The sequence below is a fragment of the Electrona antarctica genome, assembly GCF_951216825.1.
Source record: "Electrona antarctica genome assembly, chromosome: 9".
Lineage (NCBI taxonomy): Eukaryota > Metazoa > Chordata > Actinopteri > Myctophiformes > Myctophidae > Electrona > Electrona antarctica.
The window spans coordinates 10,774,709-10,798,203 of NC_136790.1; the positions used below are offsets into that span (position 1 = coordinate 10,774,709).

At 44.4% G+C, this 23,495-nt stretch overlaps 1 protein-coding gene and 1 pseudogene across 2 annotated transcripts in view; one reads left to right on the plus strand and one right to left on the minus strand.

Annotated features, from left to right (window-relative positions):
- Nucleotides 1-289: 289 nt before the first annotated feature.
- optc (opticin) lies at nucleotides 290-8,520 on the plus strand (the record flags this gene model as incomplete). The annotated part of the gene is made up of 4 exons (XM_079509746.1): nucleotides 290-446; nucleotides 1,875-2,077; nucleotides 7,002-7,097; nucleotides 8,350-8,520. 4 exons carry the CDS (start codon nucleotides 290-292, stop codon nucleotides 8,518-8,520), a joined length of 627 nt encoding a protein of 208 aa, XP_079365872.1.
- Nucleotides 8,521-12,698: 4,178 nt separating this feature from the next.
- Nucleotides 12,699-23,495, minus strand: part of LOC306929305 (F-box only protein 4-like) — an 82,463-nt pseudogene continuing 71,666 nt past the window's right edge. Inside the window, exon 7 of the transcript XR_013792535.1 lies at nucleotides 12,699-12,779. The product of XR_013792535.1 is annotated as an F-box only protein 4-like (transcript). The remainder of the gene's footprint in view (nucleotides 12,780-23,495) is intronic.

The window sequence follows — 23,495 nt, forward strand, 5'->3', positions numbered from 1 at the left end:
CGTGCGTGCGTGCGTGCGTGCGTGCGTGCGTGCGTGCGTGCGTGCGTGCGTGTGAGTGAGTGAGTGAGTGAGTGAGTGAGTGAGTGAGTGAGTTTTTTGATTCGTGACTTTTGAGTTCAGTTATGTTTATGTAACATTTCCATTGATTGTTTATTCATTGGTGTGTGTGTGTGCGACGTGCGTGTGTGCGTGTGTGCGTGCGTGCGTGCGTGTGCGTGTGTGTGTGTGTGTGTGTGTGTGTGTGTGTGTGTGTGTGTGTGTGTGTGTGTGTGTGTGTACATGCACAGGTATGCCTACATGTCTGTTATGTGTGTGCGTGAGGGGCAGTGTGTACTGTGATGACAACGATCTGGATCAAGTCCCTCCCCTGCCCAAAGACACCACCCACTTCTATGCACGCTTCAACAAGATCCGTCACATCAAGAACACAGACTTCATCAACCTCAGTAAGACCATATCCACTTAAGCCACATACTGTTATGCGACAAATAGCTACAGTAAATAGCCAATGTAAAAGCTCACAATGTGTCACAATGTAGTGTTATGAGCTTCACTAAGTATTTTACAATTTTGGGGGAATTTGTTTTGTGGAAAACCTTTTTTGGGGGAAACAATTTAGACAACATTCTGTTAATGTGAGTTTCTTTTTTGCCACCATATATGGCCGTCAGTCGTTTATGCCTCGTGACATATATGGCCGTCTCCATATATGAAGATCACAACACTGACCTCATCAAACCCTGGATAGCCATACATGGATAAGACTGGATCATCACCTAGATCTGCATATATGGAGCCGGCCAGCAACTCTACATCTGACCTCCACCTCAAACCCGTATCTCCATATATGGAGCTGACCTGTTCTGACATTCCATATGTTGATCCTACCCCACCCGTCCTTCCTCTTCGATGTCTCCCTTTTGACTGATAGGCTACCTGTCCATTTAAACTCTAGATGGGCCCGCCCCAAAGTTATTAGTGCAGCCGTGCCCAGCAGCCGGTGAAAACTATAGTTCTCAACAGGCCCGAAAATTAAGGCCCGGCCCTACCTGTGCCCTTATCAAACACTGTACACTCAAGACACTGCCCCCGCTGCCACCCTTAGATCTCCATATATGGAGCTGACCTGTTCTGACATTCCATATGTTGATCTGACCTCATCAAACCCTGTACACTCAAGACACACTGTTGATCTGACCCCCCATGCCAAAGCGCTCGCTCGCTCAGCAGTCTGCCGTCACCCAGGCGGATGCGTGTACGCCCTGAAGGGCGAGCTCACTTCTCGCCCTCAGGGCGTCTTACTGGTAATAGTATGGACACAATTTATAACAAATAACTAAAACTGGTCTTATGCTAAAAATTGCAAAGCTACAAAGAGCAGCATATCTGTCACTGACTTCGATGTTGTTAAAATGTTGATCTGGCTGATGGAAATAATTACTTTTCCCTTTGTGGCTTTGCAGCTGTCAAAGCCAGTTCAACGTGGATTGTACTGTATACTATAGCTTTGTAGATTACAGCTACCAACGTCAGGTGTCGTTTTGTATGTCGCTTCCCTTGAAAAAGATTGATAACCTGTAGCCTTGTGGCTGCCAGTGTGAACGAACGCAGCATTATACAGCTATTTCTTTGGTGGATGTCATCTCCACTAATTCTAGTTTACTTTTACCATCCTGTCAGGAACCATTTTAGATCTAGTATACTACTGTATTGAATGTTAGTGCTGAATGTTACCTGTAACCAACCTGTCAACTTGAAATATAGTCTGCAGACCAAAACCACCACTGGCTTCGGTTTAGTGAATTTGTGTCTGGGAAGAACATCGTAATCAATGAACATTACGATGCAAAATTCACATTTTTTGTATCTTTCAGATAATTTGAAACGCATCGATCTGACTGGGAATCAGATTTCAGAAATGGACGACGATGCGTTCGCACTCCTGCCACAGCTCCAGGAGATACTATTGGCTGATAACAACCTGCAGGCCCTCCCTGAACTGCCAATCACCATGACATTCATTGATGTACGCAACAACAGGCTGATCAGTGGTGGGATACATCCTGAGGCCTTCAAGGTAAATACTGTGATGTGAAAAAGAACATTTTAAGCCCTATAAACTTAGTCACGAATAGCTAGCTGGGAGGAGGCTGGATTAAAGCAGGTGGTGTCTTCAGGGAGACAAAGACACACACACACACACACACACACACACACACACACACACACACACACACACACACACACACACACACACACACACACACACACACACACACACACACACACACACACACACACACACACACACACACACACACAACCTGACAGATTTTTCATTTCATATTTCATTCTGTCATCAACATTAATACCTCAACTTCTACAGATTCCAATCGCCTCTGTAATGACTGAATTCCGAACATTTCTGGCCCACCACAATAACCTACCTGACCTGTCGGAGAGTGAGACCTGTGCTCTGAGGAGCACTTTTTCTAGTTTTTATATCAATTTGGAAATATATGATGCCCGCTGTCATTTAAATTCCGGGGCTGCTTTTTGTTCCCAGTCCGCACAATCAAGCACAATCAATAATCCTCTCCAGTGGGGGCACGGTGGCACAGTCGGTAGTACTGTCGCCTCACAACTAGAAGGTCCTGGGTTTGTTTCCCGCTGGGTTTGATTCCCGCTGGGGGCTTGTTCTCTCCTCGGCATCATCACTGCCCATACCCGAGGCGGGGTTGGCGAAAGGGCCTTTCTGTGTGGAGTTTGCATGTTCTCCCCGTGTCCCCTAGGGTAGGTACCCTCACAAAAAACATCCAGTAATCCTGGTCTCTAAACTACCTCCCCCTGGCCAGCCGGGGCGCCTGATTGCTCAAAAATCCAGGCAGAAAATCAGGTATAAGCATTTTTCAAACTGCTCAAAATGGCGGAAAATCTGAGGGCGGAACTTACTTGGCAAAGTGACAGATGTGTTCCCCATGAGTCAAGGAACATGTGGAAACAAGTGCCATGGATTTTGGCCAAACAAAGCATGAGTTCTGCCTGTTCAAAGGTTTCATTTTCAAAAAATTGCTATAGCATATGACATAAGCATATGATGCTGCATGTATACAGTATGAGGGGCAGAAAAAGAATTTTAACAAAACAGCAATTTTCATTGGCTCATAAAAACTTAATTTTTTCACTTAAAAAAATGTACTACGATTTATTTTGTCTGTATAGGTCCAAAGTTCACATGTAGAAGTTTTCGTTCATTTCGATCAAAGATCCTGGGAGAGGAGAAGATAGATTTTAACAGTTTTTCATATAATTCAAAATGGCGGGTGTTCTAAAGGTCAGAGGTCAAAAGTCAGAGCACGAAAGTTGTTCGGCATGAGGAGACACATATGTGTATCAAAGTGTCATTGCCAACGGTCAAACGGTTCATGAGCTATGCACGTTCAAAGTTTGCATTTTTAATTGAGTGCTACTGTATAGCGCCACCCTTTGGCCAATGTTCATGGGCTTCGCATAGTCACCGTTTGGCATGGCCCTCTACCAGATTCCCGCGTTTCGCGAAAACCGCGAAACTGCACGGTTCAGCCAGAAGTGCTATTTTTGGCGGAAGGAGAAGAAGAAGGAGAAGGGAAAAAACACAAAAACAACTTCTTGGTCCCTTAATAATAATCCTCTCCAACACTCCAGTCCCAGCAGCATACACTGCACTGATTGCTCTCCTCTTCAACTGGCCCTGTCCCAACAGAACAATGGTGATTGATTACACACCAGGGGCCCTAATTAGAACGAGAAGTTCAGATTAGGCATTAGGGTATTGCTTACAATTAAGTGCTGCTCTCAGGACTATGTACACAAATGATACAACCATATGTTGCTTGCTGCTGTAGAGATGTAATGCACGCAATGTTGTTACACTGGAGTCCGTGTCGACGGTTGGGGCCTGCCTCATGCCGTGATGCCAGAAAAAATTAAATTAAAAAAAGCTTCCTAAAATATCCATTACAGTGTGTGTGTGTCTGTGTGTGTGTGTGTGTGTGTGTGTGTGTGTGTGTGTGTGTGTGTGTGTGTGTGTGTGTGTGTGTGTGTGTGTGTGTGTGTGTGTGTGTGTGTGTGTGTGCGTGCGTGCGTGCATCTGTGTTCTGGTGTCATCTTTAGAAAGATGTCTTGCATGATTCATTGGTGACAGATGAGATAATATTATTCTCCAAATATCTCCACTTTTCTGCACACGGACAAAAATCTCTCTGGGCCCTTTGTGTGTGTGTGTGTGTGTGTGTGTGTGTGTGTGTGTGTGTGTGTGTGTGTGTGTGTGTGTGTGTGTGTGAGCATAGCAACTGGTGCACTGTGCATTACGCATACTTAGGATATTTATTTGAGTACTTTGTCCCTGCAGTCCACGGCGGGTAGGTTCATGGGAGAGCTAAGGCCAAGTCAGCATGTCCCTGGTCCACAGGCCAAGTCAGCATGTCCCTGGTCCACAGGCCAATTCAGCATGTCCCTGGTCCACAGGCCAAGTCAGCATGTCCCTGGTCCACAGGCCAAGTCAGCATGTCCCTGGTCCACAGGCCAAGTCAGCATGTCCCTGGTCCACAGGCCAAGTCAGCATGTCCCTGGTCCACAGGCCAAGTCAGCATGTCCCATGGTCCACAGGCCAAGTCAGCATGTCCCTGGTATAATCGGGTAGGTTCATGGGAGAGCTAAGGCCAAGTCAGCATGTCCCTGGTATAATCGGGTAGGTTCATGGGAGAGCTAAGGCCAAGTCAGCATGTCCCTGGTATAATCGGGTAGGTTCATGGGAGAGCTAAGGCCAAGTCAGCATGTCCCTGGTATAATCGGGTAGGTTCATGGGAGAGCTAAGGCCAAGTCAGCATGTCCCTGGTATAATCCACAGATCCACAGATCCGTTCAAGAAGCGCAGCCGTTAGGCTGGCCTTAGACCTAAGGCATGTTTCTATTTAAAGTAATCACTCTTGTATTATAGACAGTCAATGCAGACATAGCAATGTTGTCTGCCTGTGTCATGGTGTGCTGTCACCAATAATGTTTATCATCTGCTGTGTGGTGCAGCATCACCATTGGTCTAATGTTTTTAATCTCGTTGTGGTGCAGTGACACCAGATTTTGTATAGCCCATGCTAATGCATTCCTTCTTCCATCGATAAAATGATAGATATATATCATGCATAGGCCTTTGTTTTCCCCCATTCTGGTTAAGCAAGATGGGCTGTGGGTTGTTCTTTCAGTGTCCTGCAGTGCAGGGACAGTACAGGGCTTTGAGTCATTGGACACAATCTGGACTGTATGAAAAGACAAACCAATTTAGTTTTTAGTATCCAGGTTTGTGTAGGGTCGCAAATCCTCCTGCATTTGTATCCGCCATGAGTTATATTTTGTACAATAGGCAATTTTCAAAGTTGATTAAAACATTATGAGTATTATGAGTATACATTATAAGTACATTTTGATGCCAACAAGTAATTTTTTTTTTTTTTTTTTTTTGTGTGGCTTTCGCCTCTATTTTATCTTTTTTATGGAGGGACAGATAGTAGGCTGACAGGAAATGGGGAGAGAGATGGGGGGGTGACATGCAGTAAAGGCCGTTGGGATCGGGAGTCGAACCTGCGGCACACTGCCAGACTGGATTACAAGCCAAGGTGCCTGGACCGCTGAGCCACGGCCCAGGCCAACAAGTATATTTTGATGAGGGGGTGTTATTCAATTACGGTTTTAATTTATTTTTTAATATATTTGTTTGATTCTTTAGTCTCCTCTGTCCTCCAGGAGTCCTCATTCTTTTCCAAAAACAATTATTAAAAATAAATGAAAACAGTAATTGAAAAAACACGGCCCCCTCACGATATTAGGACAGTATCAGTCGCCAGAAAAAGGGCAGTGTTTTCAATGAATAAAATGGAGTTTGAAGTTACAATATGGTGTGTAAAACAGAAAATCAACAAAAATTGCCACGGACAAGACCAAGTCTTTCCCACGGACACATTTGTCCGTGTACAGACATGTTGGGGACCCCTGGTAAAACCACACCTTGGCAGCACACACTCCAGTGCATTTGATGGGCCTGTATGGGCTGGTCTGTCTTCTACATCTCCCAATCTGCCCCAGCATCCCTATTCCCTCAATGCTTAGTATAATATTTTACCACGTATAAAAACAATATTTAATATACTGTAGGGATAGGGTTATTGTTGGACATTTGTCTTCATCTAGCCTGTTACTGTCATTGTCGGCTTTTCAGCACATTTTTGTCTGCCAAGCGTATGACAGAATTATGAGCACTTGTGTGCAAGCATGTCTATTGAGACTGTAAGAGTGTTAGGCCTATTTATGTGCATTTCCACACACTTTAAATTAACACTGCAGGGATTTGACTTTCTATGGAAATCCAGTTAAAGTCTCTCTACCCTAACCCTCCGGTCTAACCCGCCGGTCTAAAAGAGTAGCAATTTATGCCTCTCTTGAATCATCATGATGGTTTCTATTCCAGAAACAAGGAAGACTATCATGTTCCCTGGAAAGCAAGGAAAGCACTGAAAGAACATTAAATTAGGCAGAAATAGAATACAAATTGAGAAAGACTGCATGTCCACGACCTGCGAAGCCTAAGCCAGATATGCCAAAGAATTCTGGCTATAATTAGATCATTAAAAGCTTAACCCTTCCCAATGCATAATGGGACTATGTGGCTGAATAACCAGAAATAAATGGATACATAGTATAATAAATGCAGTCACAAAAGTTATTATAAGAAAATACTTTTTTATTTTTTTACCACATTTGAACCACATTTTTATATGGTCCAAGACCAAGCCATTTATATTTTTCTTTTTTTTATTATTATTTTTTATTATTTTAGTTCCCCTTTCATGACACTGCAAAGAGGAGACGGAGATAGAGCCCCCTCTTCTGGCTGGTAAATGTATTGACACATTTTCCTAACTTATGTTCTCTTGTATTGTCCCCTCTCTTGTTTATTGTCCCTTGAACAGGATATGAGCCGGCTAGAATTCCTCTATTTGTCTAACAATCAGCTGGATTATGTTCCCGTACCACTGCCAGAGAGTCTACGGGTGCTACACTTGCAGGTAAGAACATTACATTTCCCTGGATTAGGGCTGCAATTATATTGATTATTTTCTTGGTGATTATTCATTCGATTACAATTTTGATTAATCAAAATAATAATCAAGAAAGATAAATATCAACAAAATGTACTAACATAATTGGTCCTCACGGTACCATTTCTGTCTACTCACTCTGTGGCTCAGAGGAGGGCTGTGACCACTCAGAAACCTGCCTATACCAGTGACATCGGTATAGGTGGGTTTGGTCATTTCAAACCAGATTTTAATAGTTTTTATTTTATTTTGTACTAATGTAAGAAGTAAGAATGGCTTCTATAGCTTCTTATAGCATGCTGGCTTCCCAGGAAGAGCCTGCAGTTAAATTGCTTGGAAAATTGCAGGTTTCTGAACTGTCCACAGCCATATTCTGAGACACAGACAGCAGTAGGGATTTTTTTTTTTTTACCATATTGCTGTATAATGACCATTATTTTATATTTTGTCTGCAGATAATGGTGTCATGCAAAAACAGTTCATCATTTGAAGTATTTAGATTTTTTAAGCTTTTCACATATAAGGACATGCACAAAACAGGGATATATATATATATATATATATATATATATATATATATATATATATATACTAGACTAGTCATTGGTTAGACACGGGTTAAGGTTAGGTTTAGGTGTGCTGCCCCATGGGAGGTTATAAGGTGAGGGTTTGAGGTTGTAGTTGTAGGACTAGTAATGACTGGTCTAACCAATGACTAGTCTAAACCAAAAACTGTCTAAACTAAGTACTGCACCCCTCGTATAGCCTGGATAGGTCTACTGTACATCCTTGCATAGACATAGGCCTATAATCATTCATTCATGCTGGGCCTAGTAACATGTCTCACTCTAAAATCATGCAGTACGTTAAAGGATATTTTTGCAAAAGGATAAAACACCAAAAAGCTTGAGAGCTTATTTCCAGGAGGGTGATCCTTTGAGTGTCTGTCTGTCTGTCTGTCTGTCTGTCTGTCTGTCTGTCTGTCTGTCTGTCTGTCTGTCTGTCTGTCTGTCTGTCTGTCTGTCTGTCTGTCTGTCTGTCTGTCTGTCTGTCTGTCTGTCTGTCTGTCTGTCAGTGTGTCTGTCTCTCTGTCTGTCTGCCTGCCTGCCTGCCTGCCTGCCTGCCTGCCTCCCTGCCTGCCTGCCTGCCTGCCTGCCTGTCTGTCTAATAACACCCTCCACCCTTGCGTCACTCCCTCCCTCATGTCTCTGTCTCTCAGAACAACAACGTCCAGAGTCTTCACGTTGACACCTTCTGCAACACGAACGACCGCAACTACATCCGGCGCAGCCTGGAGGACATCCGGCTGGACGGCAACCCAGTGAACATCAACCTCTACGCCAGCGCTTACACCTGCCTGCCGCGCCTGCCTATAGGAGGAGGATACTGAGGACAGCCCCATGCAGCGGGCTCACAACACAGTGGAGAAATGTACAAAAGAATTAACCCATTTAGGCCTGACGTCGAAATAAATAAAAAGTCTTCTGAAGGAATATATATTCAAAGATTTGTGCCACATTTTCACGATTTTTCAAAAATAGCAGACCTACAAGCTCGTAGCGCGCCACTCGGTGGCGCGCTATGAGCTTGTAGATCTTCTATTTTTCAATAGCTAAAGTATAACATAATGCTTAGTTAAAACACCAAAAGGGGTTCCCGCCCCCAAATTGGGTTTAAAATGTTTTTGAGATTTCCAAATGCAGTAAAAGTTGGACTAGTGTCAGTGGTTCCCACATGTTTCAGCCCGTGACCCAAAAGAGAAATTAGAATTAGTTTGCCCTGGACCAAAACTAGTGAAAATATCAGATCTACAAGCTCACAACTTTCACTACTTCTTAAACATTTGATTTCTGATGTATGGAATTTCTTAGATTTTTCTTTGATTTCTTCCTGAAATGACTGAAAATGTATTTAAATTTTGTTTTCAATTCATGAAAATATTAGCTTTTTCATGGGAATGTTTTCGGTAAATGTTTTGAAATAATAACAATTAAAAACTAACTGTATATAGGAAACAAAAACAAAATAAAGGGACCCATGTTTCCACGACCCACAAATGGGTCCCGACCCAGTGTTTGGGAGCCAGTGTTGTGTAGATGATAGACTGACCAATCCCCATGCAGCACAGTGTTGTGTAGATGATAGACTGACCAATCCCCATGCAGCACAGTGTTGTGTAGATGATAGACTGACCAATCCCCATGCAGCACTGCACTCTCTCACCTAAACTATCAGTCATCCTGACAAGTACCTGAAGAGTGACAGCTAATATTGATGTTTGTCTGTGTCTGTCTGTCTGTCTGTCTGTCTGTCTGTCTGTCTGTCTGTCTGTCTGTCTGTCTGTCTGTCTGTCTGTCTGTCTGTCTGTCTGTCTGTCTGTCTGTCTGCCTGCCCCGAGGCTGTACCTGTGCCTGTGGATAGCACGACTGTCAATGACCAATATTGAATAGTAACTGTTGCTTGTGCCCGCGGATCCACATGCATATAGTTTCCCGTTATCATGACTGCATTGTTATAAAGCTATATTATTTACACCTAAAACAATAATAGAACCAACCATGTGAATTTATTGTTTGTTTATTGTTTTTTTTGTCGGACCTGCTGTTATTTTTCTTTAAGTGAACACTGAGACAGTAATGGAAACATACACATGAAGTATTAAAACAGAATGTTGAAATGTACCTACTGGCCACATGGTGGAGATGTCTGTCCATTATTTCAGTAATGCTACTCTGACCAATTGTACAGATGCACAATTGGTGGTAAATTGATGGTAAAGGGAATACACCATTCATTGACTAAACTGAGCTCCGTGGAGGTTACAGCAGTCAAAGGCCTCAAAGCACTTTTATGAGACAATGGAAGTTGAAATTGTTTTGTTTAAAAAAGAGGTATACTGAATGTAATATATTATGTATACACTAAATTAATGTATCTCATAACCCTCTCCTACACTTGAAGACACACTTGCATGCCATAATATAGCTTTGTTAGCCTACGTTAAATGCATTGTTTTACATAGACTAGTAGAGATTTTCCAGCAACTTGTAGAGAGAAAGCTCTGGACACACATGGACGCACGGTGGAGTGTATATGTGAATTTATTTTGACGTGTCCTTCTCACATCAGAAATGTGAGGACAATATTGCAAATGAAGGCCGGTGGTGATGATGCCTGTGGTTTGTAAAGTGGCACGTCTGAGAAATACGACTGACCCCCCCCCCCCACACACACACACACACACACCCCTCCCCCACCCTCTCTTTCTCTCGATTTGTCTCCATTATCCCTTTTTTTGTTCCGTTTTGAGGGTCCCTCCTATGTCCAGCTTGTTGTGTTTGTGTGTACCACATTTTAAATGATTTGATTGGCTGAGCATGGTGATGATAAGAGTGCCCCTCACTTCGCCCCCCCTTCTCTCTCTCTCTCTCTCACTCTCTCTCTCTCTCTCTCTCTCTCTCTCTCTCTCTCTCTCTCTCTCTCCATCATTCCCTCCTCCCCTCCAGTCTGACTCTCCTATCAGTTATGTCACTCTTCGTGGTGCTCCTGATGTGACTCATCTGACGAATACAAATGTGTGAAAACGCTCCAGTCTCCTCTCCCATCCCTGCCTTATCTTCCCCCTCCCTGCTGTACGACAAAATGCTTATCGGTTCAGTGTGTGTGTGTGTGTGTGTGTGTGTGTGTGTGTGTGCGTGCGTGCGTGCGTGCGTGCGTGCGTGCGTGCGTGCGTGCGTGCGTGCGTGCGTGCGTGCGTGCGTGCGTGTGCGTGTGCTATATGATGGTGCTGGGGACACACGAGGCAGTGTTTGTGAGTAAATGGAACATGAAAAGATGGGCAAGAGGAAAAGGCGAGAGAGGAGGAGAAGAAAGGCAGGTGGGTGTAAACAACATTCAACTCCACCAACTACTGCTAGCCTGGAGCAAATGTTATCAGCTCCTGGTTCTCGCTGAATATATTATGCTCCCTCGTGGCAGTAATGCTCCAATAAGGTTGTTGCCAACCGCTGTTAAACAGCAAAAAAGAAGAATAAGAAGTGCCGGTAATATATTCTGGGGCAAAAACGATGGCAAAATGTGTCATTATGAATTTTTACAACATTACATTGCTGGGGAAAGAGATATATGGTGTAGAATGGGAGAAGGAAGGGGTGTGTTTACTGTAGAGGGTTTAAGTATACGTAATATTTTATAGGCTACAGCAGTGACTAAAATATAATTATGTGATTGTGACCACAGTTAACTATGAAATTGTGCATTTCCCGTCAGTTGTTTGGTTGGTTGGTCACCCCAGGAATGACCATATATGGTCATGCCTCGTGACATCACGTGACATCATCAGGGATGGAGATCCCTGATGATGTCATCAATATTGGCCAGCAACTCTACATCTGACCTCAAACCTCAAACCCCTAGATCTCCATATATGGAGCTGAACTGTTCTGACATTCCATATATTGATCAACAGGCCCGAAAAGTAAGGCCCGGCCCTGTGGGCCCTCATCAAACCCTGTACACTCAGCCTGGCCCTGTGGGCCCTCATCAAACCCTGTACACTCAGCCCGGCCCTGTGGGCCCTCATCAAACCCTGTACACTCAAGACACTGCCCCCGCTGCCACCCTTACAGTGCGTTTTAACAGCGGGAGAACAACGGCGAGTGGCACTTGAATTTCATTGGACGACGTCGCCCAAAAGATTAATTATTTTCCTCTTTTCGGCCGACGTTCCTCCGCCCACTCTTCGACCATCGCCTGTTCGCCTGCTATCGCCAGCTATCGTCAGTATAGTTGCCGGGTCCCATTGACAAATAGTGCACTTCCGGAATGTTCGTCTGGCTGTCGGCCGCTGTTAAGGCGCACTGTAAGATATCGGATGCGTGCACGCGAGGTCGCTTCTCGCCCTCAGGCATCTTACTGGTATTCCTGTAATGTTTGTTTGTTTGTTTGTTTTTTTTCTTTGTCACTTCATTTTCTTCATCAACCTTGTTTTTCCCCGATTCACTTTATTTCTCAATGTTTCCTCTTGCTTCCTAGCTATGCTGCTTCGGGAAAGAAAGAAAGAAAACAAAATCAGGTCCACTGAGATATCATTTTCTCAAAACCAATGCTTTAAGTTTATACTCTCTCTCTCTCTCTCTCTCTCTCTCTCTCTCTCTCTCTCTCTCTCTCTCTCTCTCTCTCGCTCTCTCACTCTCTCTCTCTCTCTCTCTCTCTCTCTCTCAGTCGACATATCCCTCTCTGCATGCACTCAACCCTGACTCATGTTTCCATGTTGCATTTTCTCCTCATGCCGCCCTCCTTCTTCTGTATACCCCCCCGTCATCCCCCTCCTCTTCCTCTGTCTGGCTGCATCTCTCTATTGCTCCCTCCTGATGTTCAGTCTCATTCTATTTTGGTTCCCCCTCTTCACTCGTTAGGTATGTTGTGCATTTGTGTGTGTGTGTGTGTGTGTGTGTGTGTGTGCGTGCGTGCGTGTGTGCGTGCGTGCGTGCGTGTGTGCCTGCGTGCCTGTGTGCGTGCGTCCGTGCCTGCGTGCGTGCATGTGCGTGTGTAAAGTAGGCCTATGCGTCAAGGTGACCTTGGTGTCTCAACCAGCTCATCGATTCGTACTGCTGGAGGGAACCTAAGGGGCTTCCCTCCTACACGTTTCTGACGAGCAGAAACAGGACGAGAGGAGGGGTGGGGTGTGGGGGAGGTAGGGGGGTTGTGAAGGCAAGCAGTGCAGAGGTGCACATGGTGCGGGGGAGGATTACATCCACTGTTTGAGTGCTGCACTGCATGGGCCTTTATGCACATTCATTTTCATGTGTTGCGTGTTACGTATCCATTCTCCTGTCAGTGTAAATTGGCTTGCCGGGAGCCATATTATTATTGAGTCAAGCATCCCTCTGGCAATTGGACAGCAAAGCGAGGGTGCACACAGACGGACGGACGGACATACAGACAGACAGACATATGCAGTCATACGGGCAGATGGACACACACACACACACGCACACGCACAAGCACGGTCGCATGCACACGCACACACACGAGCACACACACATGCACACACACACATGCGCACGAACCTGAATTTAAATCACATGCATTATCGTAAATCTGTACTGTACTGTAAATTCATTGCCAGTGACACTTGTCATAAAATATTTAGACACATAAAACTGTGGTCTACACACACACAGCTCAAGAAATTGTAGCAGTGAATATAGTGAGATGAGATGTGCAGCTCATGGATATTCGTTTCAATTTTGACAAGCAGTGCAGGCACTCTGCAGGATGAGGCCACTTCAAAGCAAAATCACCCATTTTGCTGCAGTGCCTAATGGACTGCTAATAGAAGAAGAAGAAGAAGAAGAAGAAGAAGAAGAAGAAGAAGAAGAAGAAGAAGAAGAAGAAGAAGAAGAAGAAGAGGAAGAATGGAGAAGAGAATAAAAGAGGTGCACAGAAGGGAAAAGGGACTAGAAAGAGGGCCAGTGATGGATTAGCGAGGAGGGAGCGAGATTCAAGAGTGAGGGATGAGAGGACAGAGAAATGAGAGGAATTACGCCGACTGAACGGAGCATTGCATGATGACAGCAACTGGGAAAGTAGAATATGTGCGTCTGCAGAGGTGTGGGTGGCTATATGTAGGTGGCTGAGAGCCATGGGTGGCTATATGTAGGTGGCTGAGAGCCATGGGTGTGCACAGTTTGCATTTACAATCAATACAGAGGCACAGGAGCCCACCGAACGAGAACGAGGGGAGAGAGAGACAGATGAGGGGGGGGGGGGGGGGGGGGCAGGAGGTGACCCTCAACTGATTTGGATTCTGTTCACAATCCACAGCAGTCAGTGAGGGTCCCTCTCTCTGTGGGCAGCGGGGGATGAGAGAGAAACAGCAGTGTTTTTGCAGTGGATTAGAAGAAACAATGTGAGAAATGGAAAGACTTTGGAATGGGCAGAAGGGAAGCATGCAGCAGTCGAGAGCGGTGGAGAAAAAGAGGGATAGATGTTGAGAAGGAAGTGAGGGCAGCCGGCAAAGCTGCAGAGATGTGACTGGGTGGGGGGGGGGGGGGCATCTTCAAAAGCAGAGGAAAAATAGAGAGAGAGACAAGTTAGAGAGAGGCCGAGAGAGAATGCAGTGGTGCTGCAGTCGTATGTATAGAGAGTTGGCAGGGCTGCTCATTATCCCGTTCATCACATAGGCTACATAGCCTTATTCATTCACAAAGGCAATGAGATAAAAGCATTTGATAATAATTTGTAATTTAATCAATATGCCTATATTATGAACATTACTGTCAGTGAACTTAATGCTACTGTAATCCCACTGGGTTTTCCAGAAATAACAGTTGTGAGCCATAGAGGGCATCAGGTTCATCCCTCTCTGGTTCCTTTGATGGTCGCTCCTCTAACCCAGGGGTTCTCAACCCGTGGGTCGCGACCCCTCGGGGGGTCGCCACATTATTTTAGGGGGTCCCCAAATTATTATTATTATATTATATAATTATTATTATATTATTATTATTTTCACGATTTTTCAAAAATAGCAGACCTACAAGCTCGTAGCGCGCCACTCGGTGGCGCGCTATGAGCTTGTAGATCTGCTATTTTTCAATAGCTAAATTATAACAATGCTTAAAACACCAAAAGGGGTTCCCGCCCAAAATGGTTTAAGGTTATTGTAGCAGTCAATTTATATTGGGGGTTGGGAGGGGGCGGGGCGGGGGTCCCGAGACATTACCAAAGCATTTCCGGGGGTCCCCGGCCAAAAACGTTGAGAACCCCTGCTCTAACCCATGAGCATATATATATATATATATATATATATATATATATATATATAAATATTATTCATGTATGTATACTGTATGCATGCACACACACACACACACACACACACACACACACACACACACACACACACACACACACACACACACACACACACACACACACACACACACACACACACACACACGCACATGCACAAACAGGCACTCACACAGACACCATATGAGGCATGGAATGCTGTAGGTAGAACAGAGCCACATGGCTGCGGGGTCAGTAAACAAGTGTGTCATTGGCTCTGTATACCTGGCTAAATATGGATATGCTTTCTATGTGCTGCAGTTTTAACCAGACTCCCCTCTATCTATCTATGACCAATGCTCTCATGGCCTTCTCTGCAAATCTTCACCCTGTGGGTTTCCATTGCATAAAAAGTATCTACAGTATTTGGTGTCATTATTCTTATTATTATTTATTTTTATTTTTTTGAGGGTTGCTAGCCCCTCCTATATTCAGCTATAGTGTAGATCTTTGTCCATAAACACATGCCATTGACAATTAATGGAGAATTGACATCATATGTGGACGAGCAAATCGGCTATTTTTGTCCCACACAAAGATTAAATTCCCATTGACAATGAATGGGTGATGTACAATGATAAGAGCGCCCCTCACTTCACACGGGTGTGATTCTTTTATTTTAAATAAATGCACACAGGTCATGTACTGTGTGACTGAGTGGATTGTCACATTCAAAGTCGATCTCATGCTATACATTCCCAAGGAGAGATGCATGCTGTAACCTACATGAATAATTACAGGTGTTTAGAGCAGTAGAGAAATTCATAGGATTTAAAATCATGTGGTGTAAAAATCCTCTTGAATATGAAATAATAATCACGTTTTGTCTGCATGGGGGGAGACCATTCACTAATGAGAGCAGGGATGAGAAAGGCGTTATTATGACTCTTCGAGAAATCAATGGGTCAGATAATATCCTCAATTTAAGGACTATACCTAAGGTTCCCTGCTTGAGGATCAGAGTTAAAAGACCATCCAGAGAGCTTAGATGAATAGTGGCATGATCAATATACTCTCAGAACTATGCCCTTGATTGAAAGCTTAGGCTAGGAATATGTAAGAATTGGACTTGCGTGCGTGCGTGCGTGCGTGCGTGCGTGCGTGCGTGGGCGTGTGTTTTGGGCATAGGCTTGGCTCCAGCTCCCAGCTTGCTCTCCACGCTGATGCCAGATCGTTTGCATAACCCCAAGTCTAGTGTATTCCCTCGTGAATCCTTAGTGTTAGTGTTTTTTTGGAAACTGTGCTTTTGTTCCTCGTGATTTTTAACTATTGCTCTTGTCCTCTTTCTCTGTGACCATCCGACAGCCCGCTGCTTAGTGCCTTGCCTCACTGCCTGCCACCAGCCTCAGCCTGCTCCACTCCTAAGCCACCAGCCTCAGCCTGCTCCACTCCTTAGGCTGAGCTCATACCTTTAATGCAATTCTGGTGCTCGTTGGATGCATGTTGTGTAGTGTCATGGCCGCCCAATGTATTTCCAATGGAGGTCACATGGTTTTACCCAACATTGTGTTGTGTGAGGGGGAGGGGCGTTTCGACTGCGCCTCTCCCCCTCACACAACACAATGTTGTGTCAAACCATGTGACCTCCATTGGAAATACATTGGGCGGCCATGACACTACACAACATGCATCCAACGAGCACCAGAATTGCATTAAAGGTGTGAGCTCAGCCCAAGACAACACAGAAAATAGTACATTTTACAAGCTCCCCTGTTTCTCCTTTGTTTTCAATAAACACCCTTGGCGTTGTTGTGTTCTGCTTTTGGATCTGGCCGTTTTTGCAAATGGTGACAGGAGGGTGGAAGGGTTGGGAAGATGGGGGGAAGGAGGGTAAAGGGAGAAGGGTGGGTGATATTGCAGTTCAATAATGTTGATTTTGTCAGTGATGTGTATTTTATATATTTGTGAAAAATCAATAAAAATGGAATGAGAAGGGGAAAAAAGTAATTTGAAAACATGGTGCAGTAGCATTTAGTTCACTGACAGTAATGTTCATATAAGCCTATATTGATTGGTGCACCATCCGGAATGGATACTAAATGTGGTGCCATATAATATTGTAGTTTGTAGTATGAAAGAAAACCTTAAGCCTTTAAGGCCATGACACGGGTGCCACAGAATACTTTGATAATATGGAATTAAATATAACTTCAGTTTAACCCTCTATACTATACTTAGTATAAGATGGACCACCAAACCTCCTTACCAAAAACAGCCGATCTACAAGCTCACAATAGCGCCACGTTGTGAACTTGTTATGCGTTTGTGAGCTTATAGATCTGCTATTTTTGGTGAATGTTCCCCCCAGAATAGCAATGCTAGGGTTCAAGTGATTAAATGTCAAGTTATTATCAATCTATCGTAATGGAAACTACTACCCTCTCAAGGTTTCCTCTTGACACATACTGTACCAGATTTACATATTTAAGTACCGTATGACATAAATGTGTAATGTAAGTTCTATAAAGTAATTGTAATTGAAACAGTTATTTACAGGGGTGACCTGAGACAAAACATGTTTTGAGAACCACTGCTTTACGGATAAGATTGTGAATGATGCATGAAAATAATTATTCCAACAGATGGGACAACACAGTGTAAACTAGAAAAAGTGCCCTTCTGGGCACAGGTCTCCACCAGGACTGTAGAATCAGAGAAATCCAGGCAGACAGATGTGGAGGGATGCAGGGACAATGTTTTACCATGGCCTCTAGGGCAGGGGTTCTCAACGTTTTTGGCCGGGGACCCCCGGAAATGCTTTGGCAATGTCTCGGGACCCCCGCCCCGCCCCCTCCCGACCCCCAATATAAATTGACTGCTAAAATAACCTTAAACCATTTTGGGCGGGAACCCCTTTTGGTGTTTTAAGCATTGTTATAATTTAGCTATTGAAAAATAGCAGATCTACAAGCTCATAGCGCGCCACCGAGTGGCGCGCTATGAGCTTGTAGGTCTGCTATTTTTGAAAAATCGTGAAAATATTTTTTTAAAAAAAGTTTTTTTTTTTTTTTTTTTTAATAATTTGGGGACCCCCTAAAATAATTTGGCGACCCCCCGAGGGGTCGCGACCCACGGGTTGAGAACCCCTGCTCTAGGGAGTGCAAAGTACAAAGATGTACACAGATCGATGCAGTTGTTGGTAAAATGAGGAATTGCCCTGTTATAGCGCCACCATGAGGCTGTTTTGGAAAGTTAAGTGGCATGGCATCCTCGGCCTATAGTGGAAATGTAAAGTTAAGTGGCATGGCATCCTCGGCCTATAGTGGAAATGTAAAGTTAAGTGGCATGGCATCCTCGGCCTATAGTGGAAATGTAAAGTTAAGTAGCATGGCATCCTCGGCCTATAGTGGAAATGTAAAGTTAAGTAGCATGGCATCCTCGGCCTATAGTTAAAGTTAAGTGGCATGGCATCCTCGGCCTATAGTGGCATGGCATCCTCGGCCTATAGTGGCATGGCATCCTCGGCCTATAGTGGCATGGCATCCTCGGCCTATAGTGGCATGGCATCCTCGGCCTATAGTGGAAATGTTAAGTGAAAGTTAAGTGGCATGGCATCCTCGGCCTATAGTGGAAATGTTAAGTGAAAGTTAAGTGGCATGGCATCCTCGGCCTATAGTGGAAATGTTAAGTGAAAGTTAAGTGGCATGGCATCCTCGGCCTATAGTGGAAATGTTAAGTGAAAGTTAAGTGGCATGGCATCCTCGGCCTATAGTGGAAATGTTAAGTGAAAGTTAAGTGGCATGGCATCCTCGGCCTATAGTGGAAATGTAAAGTTAAGTGGCATGGCATCCTCGGCCTATAGTGGAAATGTTAAAGTTAAGTGGCATGGCATCCTCGGCCTATAGTGGAAATGTAAAGTTAAGTGGCATGGCATCCTCGGCCTATAGTGGAAATGTTAAAGTTAAGTGGCATGGCATCCTCGGCCTATAGTGGAAATGTAAAGTTAAGTGGCATGGCATCCTCGGCCTATAGTGGAAATGTTAAAGTTAAGTGGCATGGCATCCTCGGCCTGTAGTGGAAATGTAAAGTTAAGTGGCTGCATGGCATCCACGGCCTATAGTGGAAATGTAAAGTTAAGTGGCTGCATGGCATCCACGGCCTATAGTGGAAATGTTAAAGTTAAGTGGCTGCATGGCATCCTCGGCCTATAGTGGAAATGTAAAGTTAAGTGGCATGGCATCCTCGGCCTATAGTGGAAATGTAAAGTTAAGTGGCTGCATGGCATCCTCGGCCTATAGTGGAAATGTAAAGTTAAGTGGCATGGCATCCTCGGCCTATAGTGGAAATGTAAAGTTAAGTAGCATGGCATCCTCGGCCTATAGTGGAAATGTAAAGTTAAGTAGCATGGCATCCTCGGCCTATAGTTAAAGTTAAGTGGCATGGCATCCTCGGCCTATAGTGGCATGGCATCCTCGGCCTATAGTGGAAATGTAAAGTTAAGTGGCTGCATGGCATCCTCGGCCTATAGTGGAAATGTAAAGTTAAGTGGCTGCATGGCATCCTCGGCCTGTAGTGGAAATGTAAAGTTAAGTGGCTGCATGGCATCCACGGCCTATAGTGGAAATGTAAAGTTAAGTGGCATGGCATCCTCGGCCTATAGTGGAAATGTGTTAAAGTTAAGTGGCATGGCATCCTCGGCCTATAGTGGAAATGTGTTAAAGTTAAGTGGCATGGCATCCTCGGCCTATAGTGGAAATGTAAAGTTAAGTGGCATGGCATCCTCGGCCTATAGTGGAAATGTAAAGTTAAGTGGCATGGCATCCTCGGCCTATAGTGGAAATGTTAAAGTTAAGTGGCATGGCATCCTCGGCCTATAGTGGAAATGTGTTAAAGTTAAGTGGCATGGCATCCTCGGCCTATAGTGGAAATGTAAAGTTAAGTGGCATGGCATCCTCGGCCTATAGTGGAAATGTGTTAAAGTTAAGTGGCATGGCATCCTCGGCCTATAGTGGAAATGTAAAGTTAAGTGGCATGGCATCCTCGGCCTATAGTGGAAATGTAAAGTTAAGTGGCATGGCATCCTCGGCCTATAGTGGAAATGTGTTAAAGTTAAGTGGCATGGCATCCTCGGCCTATAGTGGAAATATGCGGGTATAATTTCAAGGAAATTGCACTGTGTGTGTGATTTTGGCGTTTTGTTTGAAACGGACCAATTATGCGACCTTTGGAAGCCAATCTTAGCCAATCAGGTTGGAATATGGGAAATGGTGCAGATCCGTGTTGATCACATGACTATGGAGATAGTGTATACCGAATTGCGTGATGTATGGATGAAATGTGTAGGAGTAATCAACGGAAAGGTGTTTTGGCCAAATCGGCCTCATGGTGGCGCTATAACAGGCCATTGTGGAATATTTGGGGCAGAGGTTCGACGTTGGCATCCAGGGAGTGTGTGTGCAAAGTTTGGCATGGATGGGGCCAACGGTGCCGGAGATTAGCTGGTAACGGACAGACGGACGGACACACGCGGACGGACGGACGGCGTGCAAAACATACTCTCTCCCCATGCCTTCGGCCTGGTGGAGACAATAATCTAAAAATCCTTAGTCTAAATACTCAACTATCAGCTCACACTCAGACCTACGGTTCTGCTCTTGATGTCTGTTACGACTGTGTATTTGTTATTATATATTATGATTTGGTCCTGAAATGGAGTGGTGTTAACCTTACTCCGCCAGATGGGGCAGCAGAGAGTGGTGTGCCAGATATAGATGATACTGTGAGATTGTGGGTGTGAATGGATACAAAACAGGTGTGACCATGCAGCCAGCGATTGGAGGGGACACTTCCAGACGGCCAGTGATTGGAGGGGACACTTCCAGACGGCCAGTGATTGGTGGGGAGCTTTCATGAGCGCTGCAGCCATTCAGAGTGACTGATGAGGATTGAAGTTCTATAGCTTTGTTTTCACTTCAGACTCCACTGAGAAAAAGAAGAAGAAAAAAAGAGGGAATAAATAGGTGCCTGGAAAGTCTGTTTATGTCTCTATCCAATATTCAAGCCTGCATGCCTCACAAGAGTAAAACACAACAAAACAATCTGAATTGAATAGAAATGTGGGAAATTTCACTTTGGCTTTGCTCATTCACTGCCACGTTCCCTAAACATTTTTTTTTGTACTATTTTGAAAACATTTTAAAATTGTTCAACTATCTACATCGACACGTTGTGAGCTCTGTTTTTCAAAATAGTAAAAAAAAATGCAAAGAATGGCCCTATAGCCCTATACGGCTGATGGGACACTAAGCCCCACGGCCAATGGGACACTGAGCCCACTCTCCCCCCAGCCCCGCCCCCACCCACCGCACCATGACTAGAAACTGAAAACGCAACTACAGAAAGCCCCACTAAGGTACAATATCCAAGAGAGTGGAATGCAAGCTGATATATAATGACTTGAGTAATGTTTTGTTTCCCAATGGTGCAGCTCAAAGATGACTTTTTGAAGTTTTTTTATTGATTCGGTTTAAGATCGCTCTTCGCCACCGTCTGTTTAGTTATCCGTTGCTAGGCAACGCTCGGCTAGGCTATGGTCCGTCAGTAAAAAGGTTACCCCTCATATCCATTGCCATGATAACTGAAATCTTAAAACCCTTTATCTCCAGGTTAAAAAAAAAAGAACGGCAATGTTCACGGCTCATAACTAAAGCTTAGCTGCCTTGCGGTTGTGGGGGCTGCCCTAAGGTTCGACCTCCCGTTAGTTCGACCGGATTAAGGTTGGTGAGGGATGCGTTGCTCCCGTGCTTGCGTTCCTAGTCCGTCCCCTGCATGACATCATAGAGCAAGGGCCAGGCGTCTCCCTCAGCCAGCAGCCAGCACAGGTGTGGCTGATTCCAATCAGCCCAGCTACTCCACAATCACCATCAACAGAGGCTGCCAATATAAGCTGCTGAGAGCCGCCGCCCGATGCTTGGACGTTGACTACTGTGGCTCCCTCCAGTGTCTCCCAGGTCCACCGCTCCACACCACTTCCAGGATTCCCCTCATGCTCCTAATAAACCACGCCTGACATATAAAGTTTTGAATTAAATTTCCTTTTGTTTACTCCTGTCTCAGTGTCTTTGCCTTTGGGGTCCCTGGCACATTTGGCTATACTTAACACATTGAGCGTAACAGTGGTTACATTATTAACGTTTCTTATTGTGAATTATAAAGAGATCGCGGCAAAAATTAGCCTAGCCGTTTTTGCTTACGATTCAAGGGTCGCGAATTTGGGGTCTTCAAAATAAGATATGCGGCTGAAAAGACCGGCAGGGAAGGGACTAGGGAGTAGACTGTGATGTGAAAAAAGTGCAAAAAAAATAATAAAGAAGCAAAAACTGAATGTATATTAGACAGATTAAAAGATTCAATGTAACAAGATAACATTTAGAACACATGGTTTTGGTTTTGAGCCTCATCAAAGTTATTAACCCTTGGCTGGCAAACGGCTAGCAAACGGTCCATCCCTTGTCTTTGAGTGTACTCGTATGATCTAACCTTATCAGCATCTGCAGGGCTGTACTTTTGGCTCTTGGTCGGGACCAAACTGTTTTTCTGCACCACACTTTATAAATGGCAGATGGTCTGTGTTGCACATTTGTTTGTGTGTGTGTGTGTGTGTGCGTGTGTGTGTGTGTGTGTGTGTGTGTGTGTGTGTGTGTGTGTGTGTATGTGTGTGTGTGTGTGTGTGTGTGTGTGTGTGTGTGTGTGTGTGTGTGTGTATGCATGCGTGGCGTGGGGATCCTGATATTATCTTTGGTGTATCAATATTGCTTTGTGTCATATGCCTTAAAAAACCCAAGGCAATCTCGCTCACCCAAGCTGTGCAGAAGACATTGCTCATCTACACTCCCTGATGAAAAAGGTGTGCAGCGAATGAAGGACAAACCACTGCAATGGAGAAGGATTGGAGTAGACTGCTAGACAGAAGTAAAGAAAGACATGGATAGTATAGAGGAAGATGGAGTGTATCAGTTTGGAGTGGTGTTTTAAATATAATGTGCTGTAAAGATACTGGATATAGATAGATAGATAGATAGATAGATAGATAGATAGATAGATAGATAGATAGATAGATAGATAGATAGATAGATAGATAGATAGATAGATAGATAGATAGATAGATAGATAGATAGATAGATAGATAGATAGATAGATAGATAGATAGAATTTACAATTACAATTTACAATTTAGGCATTTAGCAGACGCTCTTAATCCAGAGCGACTTACATTAAGCAAGATAGATAGATAGATAGATAGATAGAGTGCGTATACGTGTGTGTGTGTGCGTGTATGTGTGTGTGCGTGTGTCCATGCACGTGTGTGCGTGTCACATGCAGGGCGGGGTAAGCAGCTGTGTTGATAGGGAACGATCGATGAAGGCATGCGTTGATCAGGGGAATACTTTGGAGCAAACCTTTCCTTGCACAGACGTTGGGATTGGAACCAGCAGGCCATTTGAGACAAATCTCCAACCACCACACCCTGATGGGAAATTGGGATGTTCAATTTGGGAGAATTCAATTTCC